The 21,881-nt window shown below is 43.5% G+C and overlaps 1 protein-coding gene across 3 annotated transcripts in view; it reads left to right on the top strand.

Moving 5' to 3' along the window:
- The window catches only part of LOC109621581 (beta-alanine transporter), a 72,426-nt gene extending 68,225 nt beyond the window's left edge, over positions 1–4,201 (top strand). For 2 of the 3 annotated variants that reach the window (XM_062846220.1, XM_062846219.1), the window contains exon 8: positions 2,779–3,489. In XM_062846220.1, coding sequence (XP_062702204.1) covers positions 2,779–3,433 — 655 coding nt within the window. In that variant the 3' untranslated portion in view covers positions 3,434–3,489. Of the gene's footprint in view, positions 1–2,778; positions 3,490–3,554 lie in introns of those variants that run through there. The other variant, XM_062846221.1, reaches the window with a different exon arrangement.
- Positions 4,202–21,881: the final 17,680 nt, after the last annotated feature.

Here is a 21,881-nt window from a genome sequence, read left to right as displayed (position 1 = left end):
GCCTTTGCAGTCCCATGACTTGTGTTCTGGTTCCAGACACCTGAAACAAACTTCCGGAGGGTCAGATGACATACGCACCAGCCTATCTTGATTCTCCCTACTATAACAGACTTTCGTAGCCGAACGGCTGCGGCGGCCACCTGCACGTCACACTGTTGCCGCAATGCCGTGATGAGGTCTTTCACCTCGGTGTCCTCGTCAAGTTTTCTCAACCTTCAGAGTCGCCTCTTGTGTAAGAGCCCTCACCTCTAGGACCACTTCGCCAAGGACCTCTTCCGCCAAACTTTTGTAGGCGGCGCCCTTGCGCTCCTTATCCCGCTTTAGCTCCAGAATTATTTCGCCCGTACGAGTACGTCTGATTCTGCGTACGTCGCTTCCCACATCCAAGAGCTCGGCGTCGCTTCGCATCGCCTTCAAGAGGCCCGAGTACTTCGACTGTTCGGTCTTGATGACGAGCGCTTCGCCTTTCTCTCGCTCTGCAACTACTCTATTACGCCTTGGTTTGGCGTCCCTAGTTACATCGACCTGCGGCTTTGTCTTTTTCTTACGCTCGACCTTCGTCCAGGGGGTGGGGGGCGGTTTGGCGGTCCTACCGTTAGTTCGCTCTACTCTGTGGTTGCTGAGGGCCTGACAACGGTCGCAGCCCGTTGTTCCTTTTAATTAGGGACGGACCAGCCTTTTCAGGCCCACCTTCCCAGCTTTGCGGGACACCTGGCTGGGGTCCGACTTGCCGGCATTGCTGCCGACCTTCGGGGTAAGTTTCCGCCTGGCTTTGCGGGCCCGCCAGACAGCTCCTCACCTGACGGCTGCCTCACCCCCTTCTGCGAGCGCTTTTCACGAGTAGTTGCATCCGCCGCACCTTTTGGACTACCTACGCAAACGAAAGCCACCGTCTGGGCAGACTTCGTATCCTTTTCTTTCACAGATTCCGCCGCTGTTGCAGTCTTCACGAGTCTCAAGTGTTCCTGCTTGGCCTCGTCCATCAACTTACGAAGTCGCAACAGGGCCGTTTTCAGGTCTCTACTAATGTTGGAATTCGTGGACGCAAAGTCGATGATCTTGCCAAACTGCTGCTCAGCTACCTCAATTGCGGGTAGTTCATCTCTTTTTGGTTGATGGATTTCCACCGGCTGGCTTTCCGGGGCGTGGACCGGTGCTCCCACGCTGGAGCTGCGTGGCAGCTTCCCGGACCTACATCCTCACTTCACCTTAACGGAGACCTCGCCAATCCATTCCTTGCGAAGAGGTTAGCATCGCCACTATCACTCCTTCGTTTTGATTTTGATTTTTACAACTTTGCATGTTAGATCCCACGAGTTGCACAAGAGGTCCACCATGCCAGAGACCACCCAGTCAACCAGTGATCGTATAAGATGTTGCATAAGATGTTAAAGTGGAGGCGATATGCGTACATTTCACATGCGCCTAAATGAAGCCATGCATTAGGGTGGGGCTAATTTCAAAAAATCTCTCCGATATATGATTTCCCAAGTGGAAAATATTCTACTAGTCGAAATAAGTCAGCTGTACAAAAATTAGCGATTTCGGTTGATATTTAGGGGTGGCGCAAAGGGTTCAAGTGAAATTTTTGCTAGAACAAACTTTCAAAAATCATTTCAAATTTAATTTTCAAACTTTTTTTTTCTAGACTAAATCGGTGATTCTAGAATCCAATTGGGCCAAATTTGTGCTCAAAATTGCGATATCTCTACTGGTTTTTGAGATATTTGAAAAAAATGTCGTTTTTCAGTATTTTTTGGGTTTGGTACCAAAATATGACATTTTTCTCAAATATCTCGGAAACCAGTGGAGATATCGCAATTTTGAGCACAAATTTGGCCCAATTAGGTTCTAGAATCACCGATTTAGTCTAGAAAAAATAAGTTTGAAAATTAAATTTGAAATGATTTTTGAAAGTTTGTTCAAGCAAAAATTTCACTTGAACCCTTTGCGCCACCCCTAAATATCAACCGAAATCGCTCATTTTTGTACAGCTGACTTATTTCGACTAGTAGATCACTTTCCACTTGAGAAATCATATATCGGAGAGATTTTTTGAAATTAGCCCCACCCTAGCCATGCATGCATATGGCCTCATCTTATGCAACACCTTATACAATTACTGGATGTCTGGACTGCATTGAAGTGGTAAGGCACGAAATACTGTGGGGGGTGCCCAGGTATCATCAAGAAATGAAACATCAAAAAATCCAATTGCAATTTTTCATACAAACTTTAGAAGCACAAATCTGACGTAAGCCTTTAGTTTAACACCAACTAAAAGCCAAAGCCTCAGTACCCCCATTACATACTTTTGGCTTACCTTTATTTTCCCATGATCAATCCTTAAATTGCTCTTGATCCCCTAGAATTGATTGTGATATAATTTACTTTCATATTGTATTCATTTGAACCCTCACCTCCCCTTAAACCATATTGACACTCTCCTTGAACTTTTCCACCAACACCTTAATGTTAGTGCTTGTTCAATCTGTATAACCTCTGGTTGAAGACAGTGTAGTGTCTTTAAATGACAAAATAATATTATATAAAAACAGGATTTAGTGTGTTAATATTAAGATATTATTGAAAAGGAAAGTAAGATGAACAAAGAATTGTTTTGTGTGTCAATACGAGTATCGTCCAAACATTTATTTAGCTGTTCAATTGTGCTATCATCCTTCATCAACATATGTGTTCGTCTATGGTGCTGTGGTAATTATTGCACTTAGCCATGTCGATTTTTTGCACATCCCTGACATATATTTTTCATTCCAGGATTGTTGCCAGCATAACTTACTTTACGCTGGTCCTGCTGAGTTCCCGATTAGATGGCAACCCTTTCCTCAATTTCCTTTTTCAGAGTGCCATCGAACTACCAGCATACAAAATCGGCCAAATCCTTTCGGACAACCTTGGCAGACGGGCTTCCAATTCGCTTGCGTTTCTCACCGCAACGGTCATTTGCATTCCAATTGTGATGATCATTCGGGTGGCCGAGTACGAATACATTGCCATAGCGCTGTCCATCGCCATCAAATTCTGCGTCAGCATAAACTTCTTCGCCGTCAATCTGCAATCAATTGAAATCTACCCGACCTGTTTGCGACAGACGGGTCTAGCATTTGCGGCCATCATGGCTAATCTGTTCGGAATTTTCGGACCCTACGTGGTCTATCTGGGGACGGAGTACGACGTACGATATCCATTCGTAGTCATTGGCCTGTTGTCGGCTTTGGGAGCCACGTGTGCATCGTTCCTACCAGAAACGCTTCATCAATCACTGCCGGAAACCATTGAGCAAGCCCAAAAGTTTGGGAAGAAGCAGAAGTTCTGGTCACTGCCCAAGAAGCCTAAGACCGAAGGTGTTGAGATAGGTCAAGAGATGGAAGAGGGTGTTCGATTAAAAGACACGGATGACGATGTTCGATAGACTAAGTTAGAATCAATAAAGAACTGTACATTATTTTTACTTCTATTGAACGATGACTGCTGTCTAGATCTTTCCTCATAATCTAAATCTAGTTTGGTTACGCTAACTTTTTATTTTCCAGGATGGTAGTCAGCTTAACCTACTTCACTGTGATGCTGCTCAGTTCTCGAATGGACGGCAATCCGTTCCTGAACTTTCTCTGGCAGAGTGCCATTGAACTTCCAGCCTACAAAATCGGTCAGCATCTCTCCGACAGCCTGGGTCGCCGGCTATCCAACGCAATGGCTTTCCTGGTGTCCACCATCATTTGCATTCCAATCTACATGATTGCCCGTTACTCGGAGTATGAAACTCTAACCATCGCGCTGACCGTTGCCATCAAATTTTGCATCAGCATAAACTTTTTCGCCGTCAATCTGCAATCCATCGAAATCTACCCGACCTGCTTGAGAAATACGGGATTGGCGTTCGCTGCCATCATGTCCAATTTGATTGGCATTTTGGGACCGTATGTTGTCTACCTGGGCACGGAGTACGACGTCCGGTATCCGTTCGTGGTGATAGGAGCATTGTCAGCTGTTGCGGCGGTTTGTGCACTGCTTCTACCCGAAACGCTGCACCAAGCGCTGCCGGAAACGATAGAACAGGCGCAGCAGTTCGGCAAGAACCACCGGTTCTGGTCGTTGCCGAAGAAGCCGAAGATTCGTCCAACTGATAATGCAGAGTGTGAGATGGCTGAACGTAAACGATTAAATGGGGTGCATTAAACAAATACAAAGGAATTAGTTGTATCGGAACATTGATCGAAAGAAATTCCATTCGTGGTTTTTGTTTATAATGCTCAGCTTCAGGCACTCAATTAAAAATGGAGAATTTACCAAACCGTTTTACATAAATCGAATAACTAAATTTCATTTATTGACTTATTTGCCGACAACAACATTAAGCTATACGGACTGTATTTTGTCCTCCTCTCTTGACGTATATTAATAAATTTTGAGACGATATGGGCCAATGAAACGGCTTTCTTGTTGAAAAAAACATCGTCAGTGAAGCCGACGATGATCACACCCTTTCAACCTTAACTCCTTAACCTCGTTCATGACTTTCCATAATACCAAACCTAGATTGGAACCTTGCAAAACTCTCGCAATTATACAAAAGCGCTTCCTGCTATAGTGCCACCAGGGTTTTTGAGAATTATTTTCAAGCAACAAAAATGGTTTTATACTATCAATTATTTCCTTGATTCCTCGACGCATTAAAGAGTTAAAACGTTCCTAAAATCCTCCTGAAACTCCTTGAAACCCTTAGAAATGGCACTAAAACCTCTTGAAACACCGTAAACTCGCAAATGCTCCTGAAAATCCCACAAAAAGCCTCTTGGAACCCTGAAATGTTCAAAAACCACGAAACGCACTGAAGCCCTCACAGGTTTCCCGGAACAAACCAAGCACTAAGGAGGGTTTGTTCAATGTGCAGCCTTTCGCCTTACGGTCTTCACCTCCACATCGCATATAAAGCTTGCTCCTGTCGGGGCATTTACAGTCCCACGACATGTGTCTCGGTCCAAGATCCACTTAAACTGCTTTTTATGCATGTTATTTTTGTGCACTTTTAATTTACATGTGCAACTTTTTTTATGCCCACCATAAGAAGACGGAAAGCTACTCAGAACCAATATTGTGCATAAGAATATTCAATAATGACGGGAACTATGCAACGGCGGCCAGGGAATGTTTATAGGGGACTAGGGGAGAGCAAAGGATAGTTACAGTGGCGTTTCAGTGCCCAAGCGGTTTCAGCGGGGTTCTAGGAGATCTCCAGGGGGTTTTCGGGGGCCTGAGGGGGTTTTCGAAAGCATATCAGAGAGTTTCAGGGAATTTTTGGACCATTTTCGGCGGGATTCAGAGGCGTTACGGATGAGTTGCCGGTGGTTTCGGAGCGTCTCAGGTACGTCGCACGGAGTCCGAGGGGGTTTGAGGGGGGTTTTGGAGGCATTTCAAGAAGTTTCAGAGCATTTTTGAGAGATTTAGAGGCTTTACGGAAGCGTTACGGGGGAGTTTTCGGAGGTTTCGAACCATCTCAGGTACGTAACATGGTGAGCGAAGGAGATTCAGGGGAATCTTGGAGGCATTACAGGAAGTTTAGAGGATTTTTATAGACCTAAAATGCCTCAAAACACCCCTTAAACCTCCGTAATCCCATTGAAACACACTTGAAATCATCATAATCAATTTGAAACGCCTCTGAAACCCCATTTGAACGCCATTAATAGGGACAATAAGGGGCCATCCATAAACCACGTGGACATGTAAGGGGGGGGGGGGGGGAGGTTCGGCCGAAGACCACGGTCCATACAAATTTAAATTTTTATGTATGAACGAATGACCACGTGGGGGGGGGGGGGGGTGGTGATCGGAATCTCCCAAAAAATGACCACGTGGTTTATGCACAGCCCCTAAGCCCCCTGAAAGGCACCTGAAAACTCCTTGTTCCTGGATGTTCCTGAAACTCCAAGAAACTCTCTTAAATGACTCTAAAATACCTTGAAACGCCCCTCAAACACCTTACAACGCCCTTTAAAGGCTCCTGATATCTCTTGAATTGTCCTTATAGCCCCTTGAAACGTCCCGGTCCCCCTGAATTCTCCTTAATCCCATTAAAACGCCAACAAAACCTTAAAAGCTTTCTCAAATCTCTTAAAACGCTCCTGTAGGCCCTTAGAGTCCCCTTTTCAGCCTCTCTGGGAACTTTCTGGAAGCCCCGTTAGTTCCACCTCAAATGCCCAGGAGTAAGACCTGTTCTCGCAAACTAGATTTTCACATTAAAGCCCAAACTTATTTTTTTGCATAAATTTTCTTCCTTTTATGCTTTTTTTAATTTATGCTTATTTATAATTTATGCAGTCTCAGACATGTGCATAAAAAGAGGTTCCAGTGAACTTGTTCGCGTCCGCATTTTTGTTTTTTCCCTCCCCCGTTCAGGAAGTTAAACCACTGCGTCCAATAACCTGAAATTTTGTGACATTAGAGAGCTGAACAAAGACAAACTGTGTCCCAGCCGAACCTGGAGCTCACACTGATTCGCATTGGGATACCATCAAAGCAGGCCTTTTTGCATGCCCTTATCTCAGTTTTCAGCGTGGCTTTTGCAGAGCCGAACACTGCCCGTCGTTAATTTCCCTCTACATCTGATCGTGCCCGCTGCATCCGCCGCCTGGCCCGTAGGCAGGCACGGCGCAAGTCCGCAATCGCTTGAGTCCACCAGTGAGCCGGTGCTCTCCCATTTCTAGAGTGGACTTGCCTAGGCATGGTCACATCGAGAGCTTGGCCTTGGCCTAGCCGCCTTTTCCTCTACCTGCTGCTTACTGTTGTTGTAGTCGATACTGTAGCGAACCTCCAGGTGACCGCTGTAAGTGTAGCCATCGTCAACTCTCTAGTTCGAACTACTTGTTCGGCCAGGACTACAAAAAGTAACGTCGACAATCGATTCCGCTACGTTTCGACTACAGGCACTGTTGGTACCGACATTAGCCAGATCGACATCTAGCACAGCCAGTGTCTCTAGCAGAATTTGACCCCACTGGTTCGTAAAGCGGCTTCCCTATTCCACGGCCCAGGCATTGAAGCCACCCTCTAATCAGGGCCCGTTCATAAAGCGCGTAGACAATTTGGGGGGAGGGGGGCTGGCCAAAGTCTGCGCTCCATACAAATTTCAAAATATTCTGGTCAAAGTCAACGGTCCTTGCAAATTTCGACAATTTTGTATGGACGAAAGTCTACGAGGGGCAGGGGGTCTGAGATTGCCAAAATTGAGTCTACGTATTTTATGGACAGCGCCAAATGCTGCGGTGGCTACCTACTTCTCGCACTCTTGCCGCAGTGCTGTGACGAGCTCTTTTGCGTCAGTGTTCTCGTCTGGGTTTTTTACCTTCAGAGTTGTCTTCGCTGTAAGAGCCCTCACCTCAACACCCTCGCCAAGAACCTCTTCCGCTAGGCTCTAGCGCCCTTGCATTCCTTGTCGCGCTTGAGCTCGAAGATCATTTCACTCATACGAGTACGCCTAATACTGCGCACGTCTACTCCCAAATCCACAAGCTTGGTGGTGTCGCTCCTTATCGCCATCAGTATTTCCGAGTACTTAGAGTGTTTGGTCTTGATGACGAGCGCGTCACCCTTCTCACTCTTGGCACCTACCTTTCACGTCTTCTAGGTTTGTTGTCCCTACGCTCCTGAAAATCTAGCGGTTTTTTCTCTTCTTCCGCTCAACTATGGTCCAAGGGAGTCATCCCGCTGATTCGCCCTTACTTGTGGTTGCTGAGGGGAGCAGGCCGTTAGGCCAAATGCCGTTGGGCCGAATGCCGTTATGCCGAAAGGGTCGTTAGGCCTAAAGGGTCGTTAGGCCGAAAGGGTCGTTAGGCCGAATGGGTCGTTAGGCCGAATAGTCGACAAGAACACCTGGCAGCGAATGAATAAAAGATTCAGTATTTGCAACTGCACATCTTTCTTCATACTGTAGTGAAGAATGATATTCCATTCAGAAACATTGCTATTCTACCTAACCTAAAAGCATCAACATCATCGTTCCCTCATTCCATTACCATTAGCAGGATAGAAAAGTAAAAGCATCACAAGGGCATAACTAGTTCGATATATGTAGTAGAATAGAATACAAAGTGTAAGTGCGGCTGTTAATTGGAATCGCTTACGTAGTGCCAAAGAATAAAAATAGAAAGAATGCCCTCTCTTGTCTTTTTCTATGTAAACGTCAAGCGACAAGACAAGTGGCGATCTCTAAGCGTTTCAAGGTGGAAGCTCTATGTAACAGTGTTCGTGATTTGTCATGAGAGAAGGTGGTGTGCGTATGTTTTGGTATCCGCATACAATCAGTAACGCGCACTACCGCATGAAGCTTGAACTTTCATCCGCAGATAGCGCTGCGGTAGTGTCCCCCCGAGCATCAGCGGAGTGGGCTTTCTTGATATTCTTATTCTTTGGTAGTGCCCTAGTGGACAAAAAAGTTTTTAATGAGGATAAGTGGTTAAGAATATTGACAAGCATAACAGCTTTTAAATTTTTCATCGGAGATTTTTCCTTCTTTAAAACATACGAAACCGTGAATTTAGTGAAACGAGAAAAAAACGTAATTTATTTATTCAAAATTGTTCAGCTGTAAAATATATGAGTCGTATTTCACATTTTTTAACAGTTTTGGGGGGCTGGGCAATGCTGTATTTGATTTATTTTGATTTCGGAATGTTTTAGAACAAGTGTGATAAAAACGAAACGAAAATCGTGATAAAATCGAATAGAAAACCGTGAGTTTGGGCGAGTAGTGATTTAAACGACTAGTGATAAAACCGAAACGCCACTGTATTTCAAAGTCTGCACTGAAACTTCCTAAAATGCCTCAAAAATCCCCCTTGGACCCCCTCGGACCCCATGTAACGCACCTGAGAGGCTTCGAAACCCCCCGACTGTAACGCTTTCGTAACGCTTCTTAATTCCGCAGAAAATGCTCTGAAACGTCTTGAAATGCCTCCAAAATCCCTTTTAAATCCCCTTGGACCCCATGTAACGCACCTGAGATGCTCCGAACACCCCGAAAACTCCTCCGTAACGCTTAAGTAGCGCCTCTGCATTCCGCCGAAAATGCTCTGAAACGTCTTCAAATACCACCAAAATCCCCCTTAAACCCCCTCGGACCCCATGTAACGCACCTGAGAGGCTCCGAACACCCCGAAAACTCCTCCGTAACGCTTCCGTAACGCCTCTGAATCACGCCGAAAATGATCTGAAACATCTTGAAATGTCTAAAAAAGTCCTCCTAAACCAAAACCCCTAAAACGCCTCCGTAACGCCTCTGAAACCAGCCTAAAATGCTCTGAGACTCCTAAAATGCCTCCGAAATCCCCTTAAGACCCACTCGGAGCCCATGTAACGCACATGAGACCTTCGGAAACACCGAAAAACGAACCTGTAACCTTCTTTTGCTCTCATCTGTAAACACCCTCCGGTCGCCATTGCAATAGTTCCTGTCATTATTAAATATTCTTATGCACAATATTGGTTCTGAGTAGCTTTCCCTCTTTTTATGCAGGGCATAAAAAAGTGCATAAATTAAAAGTGCATAAAAAGAGGTTTTAGTGTACTACAGCTTAGTATTACAGCCACTAACTTTTTTCAAAAGATTTTTTCCTTCTTCAGAACATAGACTGTTTTTCTAATTTAACTGTTTTTCTCATGACAGTCATCAAATCTTTCATCGGCGATTTTTCCTTTTTCTAAACATAGCCTTTTTTTTCCTAGTTTACCTGTTATGTTGTAGTAAGTATAAGCATTATAGCTGATAATTATTTCATCGGAGATTTTTCCTTCTTTTAAACATAGGCTATTCTTTCTACGTTAAGGAGGACTCGATTTAATTGAATTTATTCATGATAATCATGTTCGTACTGGAACTCTGAATTTATACTCGGTATAAGTATTATTGAGACTTTGAAACATGAAATAGTAGTTTACGCAACAAGGTGCAGAATGACGATTTTTACAGCACGAGTCGTACATTTTATAAATATTTTTTGCAATTTCATAAATTACCCTTAAGGATAGTTTTAAACAAAACTTTTTCATCAAACTGCACACTGATGTTCATAGCGATGTTCAAGAAAATCTGATCATAACAGGTTATGCTATGCAGTTGTCACAATTTTTCAAAACTGCGTCCAGAAAGCATCAACAAGTTGACCAAAACTGAAACCAGTGCTGTAATGGTTCATTACGCAACGCAAATCAGTGCTGTAATGAACCATTACCGCACTGTTAATTTGGTGTGGGAAAGTAGGCCTTTTCCTGTCAGATTTTTGTGAGGTAAAACAGCATATTACGATGAGAAATTGCAAAAAAAGAATATTACTGTGTTATTCAATTAACTTGAATGGTCAATGGTCACCTAAACTTTAAATTCGAAGAACATTTCCCTCAAACTTTAAACAGTTTCTTACCATCCAGTTGCCATAGCAAATCGTTCAATCTAACTATCCATTTGTCCTAATGACCTGTTCGGCCTAACGACCCTTTCAGCCTAACGACTCTTTCGGCCTAACGACCCTTTCGGCCTAACGGCATTCGGCCTAACGGGGTAGAACCCTTTTCCAGCTTTCCGGGACACCCGGCTGGGGTCCGACTTATTGGCATTACTGCCGGCTTTCGAGGTTAACAACCGCCTAGCCTTGCGGGTGCCGCCTGCTAGCTCCTCATCTGATGGCTACCTCACACGCTTCTGCGTGTGCTTGTCAAAAGCAGTCGCTTCCGCCGCACCCACGAAAGTGAAGGCCTCCGTATTGGTAGACTCCGGAACCTTTGTCTTCGCGGGTTCTGCCGCTGCCACAGTATCCATGGGTTTTTCTCGGTCTTGCTTGACTGCCGATCAATGATGGTCAATGATGGAGTCAAGCTGCTGCGCAGCCCTCATTATCCAATACCTCAACTCACCCGACAAACCAGCCCGAGAGGAATTTGGGTTACCGATGTTGGAACTACGTGCACAGCTCCTTCTCCTCTCCTTAACGAAGACGTAGTCAACCCACTTCTCGCAAAGGGGTTCACCTCAACACTACCGATACCTCCCCTAGATGCACAGATCGAAAAAAGAGTGTAAAATTCTGTGACATATGATGCACATAATTGGAGCGTGAGATTTCACAGAAGTTTACATGACATATCATGTAAAAGTCATAAAATGTCATGTAAACTTTCATTATATGTCATGTAATTCAGCATGACTCTGTGTGTTTACATGACATATAACACAAATTTACATGATATATCATATAAACCATCATAACACTAAGTTTACATGACTAAACTGAAGTTTACATGACGTGTAAATCTCATTATTTATCTGTGTGTGTTTGAATTTTATTGTTAACTAGCTGTCCCGGCAAACTATGTCTTGCCAAGCTCTGGTTGTTTAACAACTGTTGAGGTCATTGCAGCAACGCACTCTAGATTGATTTAATTTTGATCACGCTGAATTTGTTCCCGCACAGATCGAAAAAAGAGTGTAAAATTCTGTGACATATGATGCACATAATTGGAGCGTGGGATATCATAGAAGTTTACATGACATATCATGTAAAGTTCATGAAATATCATGTAAACTTCCATTATATGTCATGTAATTCAGCATGACTCTGAGAGTTTACATGACATATAACATAAACTTACATTATATTTCATGTAAACCATCATAACATTAAGTTTACATGAGTAAAATGAAGTTTACATGACGTGTAAATCTCATCATTTTTATCTGTGCGGCTCATTTGCGTGTGCGTGACAGTAGTTTGACACATTTCCCATGGGAAAACTCAAAAAAACGCAAACCTCGACGGAACGGACGCTATTTGTTTCAGGCTTAACTACTGACCTGATTATCCTGATGTCATATTAGGATACAATAAATGACAGCCCCACAACAAGTGCAATCAGCAAAACACTATCGACACACTACATCTCAATGTCCAAACCATAAATCTTCGTTCGACTGTCCGTACTACAAACCAACTTCCGACACCTTCATTGTTATGGCATTTTCTTCTCCGGATTATCCGATGACTGGCCACAAAACCTCATTGAAGGCCAACCGACCGTGCAGAAAGCGACGACCAACCGAAGGACGACGGCCAGGAGGTTATTGCTGCACTGCTGCATTACTGACGCTGACCACTATTCGGCAGGGACGGCCACTTCCTTCATTGCACACTGACAAAAAAAATCATTCTAGGTGGAAAAAAGCCCCGGCAGAAGGCACAGGTCACGAAGATTACTCGGATGAAATGGCACCATAAATCATTCATCCCGTGTTGGTTCTGGTGCTAGCTGGCTCTACCCAGCATCAGCAGTGAGCGCGGTGGTAGCGAAAAAGCTCCCTGGAATCCGGACTTCCACTCCCTGGCCCCACGGTCTCGTGACGCTTACAAGAATTGAATATGAAAGGCGAGGAAAAGATGCAACAAATTCGTCTGTTCCTCGCCCTCCCCATAGTCCGAGGGGTTCAGCATTGAGCAATCGCCAACGACGTAGACGACGACGAGCGGAAAATCATCATAATGAAGAGAAGGAACATATTTTCCGCTTTACTAACCCCTCTATGGTGGATAGGAGTTCCGATTCGCCGGCGAAAAGATGCTTACTGAAGTACATTTTTTTTTCGAGCACGGTATGAGGACTGAAAAAAGGAATCAACGAGAGATCTTCAAGGGTTCATAAAAGAATGTCCGCTGCTTTCTTCCATTTTTTTTATATCGTACCAGGATTGCAATAACGGCACAAAGTGTATACGCTTTGCTGAGTGATGTGAAGTGCAGTGCGGAAACGGTTGCCAAAAGTGGATGATAAAATGGAAATCTTTGATAAATGTTTCTCAGACCGTGAATGGAAAGTATAAGAATCACGGATGTGATTACATACTACTATTACTTTGTTTCGACTGTCACGTTGGAGCGTAGAGTACCATATCTCAAACTGGGCGGTTATGCAGCATTGGTATAGCAGTTGGAGAATTAAAGTGATTCAAAACTGCAATGAAAAAATCTTAAGCAAGGAACTTCAAATCTTGCAGCAATTTCTAAGAGTATAGCCATTTTTTGTTGATGATTAACCTGGGCTTGTTAGGGGAATATCTGTAAATAAAAAGAAAATCGCGTTAAGTACTGTTCCTTTGAATTCCGCTAAGAATTTGCATCCTTTGACAGATACGTATTTCGACCTCAACTGTAAGGTCGTCTTCAGTGTCTTGTACTTGGCTCGAGTCCAGTCAAGTCAAGTCGAGTCAAGTACAAGACACTGAAGACGACCTTACAGTTGAGGTCGAAATACGTATCTGTCAAAGGATGCAAATTCTTAGTGGAATTCAAAGGAACAGTACTTAACGCGATTTTCTTTTTATTTACATTTTTTGTTAATTATTCAAATAATCTGCCATTTTGAAGCTTGTTCATGCTAGTGACATTCGAAGTGTTTGATCGTTAATCTTGTCACCAAACTATTTCCATATTTAATCAACAAACCGTTCGTTCTTCAAGAGCCACTTGCAACCAACTTTTCAACAATTCCTTCGCCATATTACTTACATACAGTAAGTCCTTCTGCACGGGTGGTTGCCCTGGGAATGAGCAACACCTGTGCAAATTAAATCCAAACCAAGTTGCGGAAAGTTTAGAGTCTTTCCCTTCCGCCCACCACGCTGGCACCAACGCTCTTTCTCTTGCATTGTGCTAATTCATTCGCAAACAAATTTCCAACCGACGACGCGATGGTGCTGCTTCTTGGAAAGCCAATAGAATTGCGTGGTATCCGCAGGGGCAAATGGATCTAATTTCTTGAACAATCTTTCTTGCTGCGTTTTCTTTGGAAACTTTTGCGGTTTAAGGTGAGTGTAAACTTGAAAATTTGAGGATCAGATTGAATGTTTTGTCGTATTCAAAGGTGTAACTATAAGGAAGGCTGGAAAAAGGTGCTTCGTAAATAATGACCATGTTCTCGTAGGCGCTGAACTCAATGAGTCAACCGACGATAATGCAGGTTACACAACTAAACCTGAACCACTGTGAAGCCGCAAAGCAGTTGCTGTGGCAGTCAGTCTCGGAGTCAAGTACAGACGTCGCCTTACTATCGGACCCATACCGCATGTACTACCGGTCTACCGCTCGTTTTCTGATCCAGGAAATAATTTCCACGTCACACGCGGACTTCGCAATAGCTAAGATCAACAGGGTGTACTACTGCAATTGCTCTCAGGTGGCTGACAGATCAGTTCTCGTCTATGCTGGATTCGCTATCAAGCGCACTATAGTGTGATTGATTTCCGTGGTCATCGGTGGAGACTACAACGCCTGGGCGGCATTGGAGTAGCTACTTTTTCTCTTTTCTCGCCTAATGTACTCTCCTAAATAAACACGAGAAAGAGAAGGATGAAAGAGGGGGTACAGGTCCCCTCTCGCATCCCGCTCTTTCTCGCGTTTGTTTAGGAGAGTAAGAAAAAAGAAAAAGCTAGCTACGCCAATGCTGGGCGGTTGAGTGGTGTAGCCGCTTGACCAACGCGAGCGGCTGGGTTCTACTCGAAGTTATGGCTAGATTGATCGTGGATGTCGTTAGGCGACAAAAACACCTACAGTAGGAACGGTACAGAGCCCATCATTGACGTGACCTTCTGGAGTCCGGGTCTAAACCCAAGCTTATGGAGGACCGATGATCTATCCAGCGATGATCTAAGTCGGAACCCTAAACTGAACATGCGACGCCGCAATGCCAAGGCGATCCCTCCCCAGAAATGGACGCAAACCTGTATACTGGTGGAGTCCAAAAATCGCAGAGCTCCGCGCATTCTGTCGAAGTGAGGCCTACATGGCGGCCAAACTGGCACTGAACAAAGAGATTAAGGTACGTAAGCGAGCGTGCTTCGAAACACAACCCCTTGGGATTCTACCTACAGAGTAGTCGTGGTCAAATCAAAGGGCGTATCAGCACCATCAAAGCGCTCTCCCGAGATGCTGCAGAAGATCGCGGAGATGTTGTTTCTGCGCCACGATACAAGACCATGGGCCACCGTCTCCTATGGCCAAACCAGCCAGAGCGAGGTCACCCCGGTTACGAACGATGAGCTAATCGCAAAAGCGAAGTCACTTAAGTTCAACTAGGCTCCAGGTCCGGACGGTATCCCGACGGTAGCCATCAAGAAGGCCATCAAGGCTAGCCCTGACATGTTCAGAATGGCTTTGCAGATGTGCCTAGACAGAGGCGAATTTCCGAAGAGGTGGAAAGATTGGTTCTACTGCCCAAACCCGGGAGACTGTTGAAACGGATCATTCTGTCGAGGCTGATGGTCTATACCGAGAAACCCGATGACTATGGCCTCTCGGGTAACCAGTTCGGCATCCGGAAGGGGCGCTCGACGGTGGACAGTGTTAGTAGGGAGATAACCAAAACGGCCGATATAGCACTCCAAAAAAGCGAACGGGAATATTCTATTGCGCGGTCGTCACGCTGGAAGAATAAATTCAACGCGTCAGCCATCGAGTGCGTCATGCACTACCTAGGAGTCCCGAATAGCTTATGCCTGATACTGCAGAGCTACTTTCAGAATAGTGTGCTAATCTATGACACCGAGGCAGGCCAGAGAAGCTGCAACATCACCACGCTCCATCCTGGGCCCGGTATACCAAGGAACGCGGCGTATGCTGGTGTATTAATGCTCAAACTTCCAGCGGTCGTAAAGCTGGTCGGCATTGTTGATAATATTTCCCTCGTCGTATACGGAGAGTCCGTAGAGTCAGTGAAACTAACTGCAACGTACTGGATTGAAAGTAGTGAGCTGGATTTGTGTACGGTGAGATGATCAATTCTCCATTTCTGCAATGCAAACAGCGTGAGTATCATGATTTCTTGACTAATTTGATTCTGGTTGAGCAAAAGTTTGGGTAACAGTGTTGTTTTATTATTTTTTTTCTTGCAACTTTAATACTCAGTGACCCAAACTTTTGCTCATACGGCATCTAAGTCAAGAAATCATAATACCCACGCTGTTTGCACCATTTCATCATTTCATTGCAGAAATGGAGAATTATTGTTCATCTCACCATACAAAAATCCTCTCACTACTTTCAATCTAGTACTTCACTAATTGCGTCCTATTAGGGGTCATGATCCAAAGAGAGTCTAATAAAACACATGTCGATGTCACTACTACAAGCAAAGCGAGCCCTCATAAGAACGCAAGACTGTAAAATATTCTCATTGGTCATGCTCGACGATAAGCTGAAATCCGAAAGCTCCTTGGAATAGATCTTGCCTGCAAAAGGACAATAATGGCATTATCAAAGATAGTATAGAGATCGTTACTGTCGTCAAATAGCTCTGCAACAGTCTCGAGCAAGCGTAAGTTGTTCGCGACACACGCAAAAACGGCTACGCTCAAAAATGTGTTCGGCCTGCACATTTTTAGTAATACATCCATGCCGCACAGGGACTGTGTTGGAAACACACATTTTTCAAAATTACTCTTACGCTCACATGAACATGTATTTTGCAATAATTTCAATATGGCAACCTCACTGGGTTTATAAACCACCTTCAAATATCGAAAAATATTGATATTTTGCAAAAATGTGAGCGTACAAGCAATTTTAAAAAATGTGTGTTTCCAACACAGCCCCTGTGCGGCATGGGTGTTTACTAAAAATGAGAGTTTTTATTTTCGAGAGCAGTAGCGGTCTCTATACTACGGTGCGGCGCCGGTGCTGTGTTAGTGCTCACCCAGACAACCAATTTGCACGTTTAATGAAGTTTATGTTCATGTTATACGTACTTTTATGCGGTAAAGTTACATCGCATAAGATGCAGTAAAAGTGCCTTATGCGTACAAAAGTGGAGGCGCTATACGTGCATTGACGGAAAAATAATAACGCTATATGACTTAAAGCGATATCTAATGCGATGTACGGTGTGCACTATTGCGACGTAATATAGCGTCTTATGCGACTTAATAATATTCGAAAAAAAAACAATTCTCGTCACCTCAGTATCGAACTAAGTACCTTTGGATTTTCGAGCCAAACTTCACACTTAACACCAAACACCACTTATGAAACACACTGATTAATTGCCATTATTATTATTATTATTATTATTATTATTATTATTATTATTGTCTTTATTAATGAAGTTTTCAACCCTTGGTTGGTTCGCCTCAAGAAAATAAATGTATTTTTACAGAGTTGATAACATTGTATGTGGTATAGAATAAAAAAAGAAGTGGCCAGAAGGGCCTATTTTTTTTTTTGATGTGGTATAGAATGAGCCTAATTTTTTTTTTCTTTTTTTTTACAATGTATAAATCTGTCAATTCTGGCTATTGTTTCCTCTAATCCTAAAGGTTTGTCTCTTGAGTGGTTTGCTGTCTTCGTGTCCTTATCGTCGTCCGTTTCCATGCCAAAAGTCGATTTCCGTCAATCCGTGTATCCGCCGCACCCTACCGAGTTCAGGTCCCAATTGGGACCCTCACTCGGGTTTGGAGGAGTTGTTGCTGTGTGTTGGGAGATTAGATTTGTGTGAATAAACCAGCATCTTTTAAAAAGCAAATTAGTATGGTCTCACCTGCTTCATCATTATTGAGTGCATTTCGAATGCTTCCTATTTGGTAATGTGTCCTGAGTTGTTCCAGTGTTGGACACTCGCAAATCATGTGTTCCACTGAGTTGAAGACTCCACACGTCTCGCAAGTCTTCCGAAAAGAAGTACCTCCAGTGTAGTCGTGTGAAGTCCTGGTGTGGCCTGTACGGAGACGGGATAGTACAACCTGTTCTCTTCTAGTCTGCCTATCTTCCCAGGCATCCGTGGTTCCTTTTATTTTTCGGATGAATAGGGAGCGGTTTGTCCTCCATTCCTCAGCCCAAGAGTTTTGAACTGTGGTCTTCACCCAATGTTTTGCGTCCGCACCGGGTACTCCTCGCGTAAGACGACGACTCGTTCGGCCAAGATTGGCGAGAACATCTGCTTTCTCATTCCCGGGAATCCCGGTGTGGCCAGGGATCCAGGTTAATGTAACATTTTTTGTTTCGTCGTCGATGAGGTCTTGAGCGGCCTGAATCCAAGGATGATTTGCTCTGGGGGGGATATGGCTACTAGAGCAAATGTGAAGCCTGGCACATTTTTCTGATGAGATATCAAAGCCTGTCAGGTCGGCCCATTTAGCGACTGCGTTTTGCAGTTTTCTCCTTACAACCTTTGGCCTGCTCCCACACACTACTAGTAAAATATCATCTGCATATACAAATATAAATATACCCTTGGGAAGGACATCGAAAACACTATTTATCTCTACTAAAAAAAGCGTAACTGCTAAAACCGAGCCCTGAGGAACTCCTGTTTCCTCTTTGGTAGATTTCGATTTGGTATTTCCTATAATTACCTGAAAAGTACGATTACTTAAAAACTGTTTTATAAAAAGTAGTAAGTTTCCTGTAATTCCCCACTTAACCAACTGCTGGAGTACTCCTGGAGTCCAGGCCCGGTTATAGGCTTTTGCTAAGTCTAATGAAGCGATTTCGATATGTTCACCCTGGGAGAAGGCATCATTGAGGATCTGGCCGAGTGTAGCCAGATATGTTCCTGTACCTTGACCTGCTCTAAACGCATGTTGTCTTTGGTCCAGCCTTTGATTAGTTTCCAAATGTTCGACGAGTCGCCTGTTGACCATTCGTTCCATCAGTTTAGCCATGCAACTCGTTAGGGTGATTGGTCTATAACTATTTACGGCATTTGCTGGGCCACTACCTTTGGGTATAGGTACAACGAAACCTTGTCTCCATTCATCAGGGAAGGTGCCTTCAGTCCATTCTTTATTAATTGCGTCTAGTAACGCCCTCTTTCCAACTTCTGGGAGATTTTTAATCATCGTGTATCCGATTTCGTCGGGTCCCACCGATTTTCCTGTAGCTCTCTGAAGTGCTAAGTCTAATTCCTTCATAGTAAAGCGGAGATTGAAATTTTGACCTCTACCAGGAGGAATCACAAAGTTGGTTACAGCCTGGTCAGGAGAAGCATGTTTTTTCAAGAAAGTGCTAGAGTATCGCTGAAAGGATGAAATTTCGTAAAAATGATCAGCTAGGGCAATCTCTTCCGGGTCTCTGGTAGTCGCTCCGTTTGCTTTTAGAGCCATACCTTTCACGCGTCTTTTCTCATTAATCCTGTTTACACGGCTCCACAACTCTGTTGCGGATTGATGCTCGTTGATGCCATTCAAAAAATCCGTCCATGATTTTTCTTTTGCTTCTCTTATCATTTGCCGACAATAATTTCGGGCTTCTCGGTAAGCCTGATTAGCTGCTTCTTTTTCTGGGTGGCACTCTGGTAGTCTCTTTGCCGCTCGGAGAGCTTTCCTGCGTGCTTTTACCACCTTTTTTATGCTATCGTTCCACCAATAGAGTGCTCGACGACCAGGTGTACTACTGGTCTTAGGGATGGTAGCTGAGGCGGTCTTAATGATCGTTTCTGTAAGCTCACTAATTGATTTTGGTCGGGTGTTTTCAATTTCAATTAAAATAGAATTTCTACTGAATTCCTGTAGATTGATTGATTTGTCTTTATTAGAGAGACTTTTAGCCCTTGGCTGGTTCGTCTCTCCCTGTAGAAAATTTATTGAGGAAATTTTCTGAAAAAAAAAAAGCCAGGAGGAATTTTTGACATAAATCCTAAGGGAAATAACTGGAAATTGCCGGGCCTGTCGCGAAGTTGGACACAAGTTTGCCTTATAAGCAGATGATCATGGGTTCGATCCCAGCTTTCATCAGTTGCTCTTTCCCCCTGAGAACAGGTGACACTGATCCTCTTCGGAGCCAATGGTTCAAATAGACCCGGATACTTGGACATCGGCGTACGGCAACTCATAATGGACCCCCAATCGGACTGAAAAAAGGAACAACCAACAATCACCCACCAGCTTCCTCGTGCTCATCATTCTACCATGATACACACTTAAAACTGATTCTCGAGCTCGGCAGAAAAAAATACTGATTTCAAACGGCAATTCAAGATTTTGCTGATATCTCAGCAAACAAAACGTTTTTGCTGAGGTTGCCCAATATAATTTACCGAAATATCAGCAAGCTCTATGAAAACTCTGGAAACTGACAGCATTTTTTGCTGAGTTAATCGGTAAACACAGATTTTGCCGAAATCAGCAGACGAGATTCCCGAGATCTCAGTATTTAATCATCCTTTGCCAAAACACAAACGACACTTTTGCAGCCGGCACGTCGCAGCACAAAAAAAAAACAAACCAGTGCTACATGGTGTTGAGGGGATTCTAATTACGGATATTACGCTGAGTGCTAATGAAAAGTAAGTATAATCCTTCTGTAAGTATTCAAATTCCAGTTGATTTTATTCAAATTCATATGATTACAGAATGACGACCACACAAATTTGAAATTCCAATCCACAACCGCGATCGAGGAGCTGTTCAATTTTGTCTGACTGGAAGAGAAAACGACAATGAAAGTGTTCGGCATCACATTAACTATTTTTTCGATATATTTATATTGATAAATGTAAATAAATATTCTAAGTAATTACTTTCAATTGTGTTTCCATGTGGGTGCGAAATTTTTCTTTTTATTTTTAACTTTTTTCTTCCTTTCCAAAACAAAAACATAATAAAATGCCTAGATTCAGCAAATTTATTTACTGAGATTCCGGCAAAAATATTAAAAGCTGTCAATTTTGTTATTGCCGAAATCTCGACAAATCTTATTTTTGCTGAGATGGTTGCCGAGCACTCGGCGGTGCCAATCTCGGCAATCTGTTTGCCGAGATTCGGCGAAAAAAACTTCGTGTGTAGGGTAGAAAGTGAAAGCACCGGCAACCAGTTCGATATAGTAGAATTAGATTAGAATACATTTAGGCGTTGTACAAATTGTAAGTACAGCTTCCAATAAAATGATCACTTGTATTTAATGCATCGTCTGTGCTGCTCTCGGTTGTCAACTTTCTCAAATTCTCACCTCAAGCTCACGGAAGCATGGTAGTCAAGAACTGTCAAATCGTATGGAAAAATCGCGAAAAACGTTAATTGTTAGAAAACGGGATAGTTTTGTGAAAAGTTATTGAATAGAAATCAAGAATGGTTTGAAAACGCAAGATTTTGTGTTTACTTCATGTTCCGGAACAGTTTCTTCACCGAGAAAATTTGATTTTACTACCACACAAAAAAGAGCCATCTGTTATATTTTTAGTTTGCAATGTCGATCTATTGGAATCGCTCACGCAGTGCCCTAATGGACAAAAGAACTGTAAATTCGTTTAAGTGATTATGAAAAAAATAATAACTGCAGAAAATCCTTTTCATAAAACTTATGGAGGATTTTCAGAAAGTATTCCTGGAGGAATCTGTTGACGTATTTTGAACATATCTCTATAGAACTATCAAGAGAAACACTTAGAAAAGCTTGTGCAAAGATGCCAAGAGATTTTTTTTTATCTGCATTAACGAGATTTTTAGCCCTAGGCTAGTTCATCTCGGGACCAACGCTTTACTTCCCTTCCGAAGGAAGAACTCACATTTTGCGAGTATGTTGGGAGTGGGATTCGATCCCAGGTCCTCGGCGTGATGGTCAAGAGTTCTAACCATCCCACCAGGTCCGCTCCCTGCCAAGAGATTATGAAAAGTTTCTAAAAGGGCAAAAAGAACTTCTGTGTAAATTATTAGGCTTTTTCATTATCTGTCGTTAATACAGACTTTCAGCCATAGACTTTTACCCTAGTGGTGCATCTCGGGACCCACGCCTTACCTTCCTTCCGAAAGAAAAATACACGTTTTGTAAGTTTTTCGGGAGTGGGATTCGATCCCAGGTCCTTGGCGTGATAGTCACCTGCTTTAACCATCA

This window comes from Aedes albopictus, chromosome 1 (assembly GCF_035046485.1).
Source record: "Aedes albopictus strain Foshan chromosome 1, AalbF5, whole genome shotgun sequence".
NCBI classification, from domain to species: domain Eukaryota; kingdom Metazoa; phylum Arthropoda; class Insecta; order Diptera; family Culicidae; genus Aedes; species Aedes albopictus.
The sequence above is the reverse complement of the archived record's forward strand: the minus strand, read 5'-3'. Positions and strand labels throughout refer to the sequence as shown.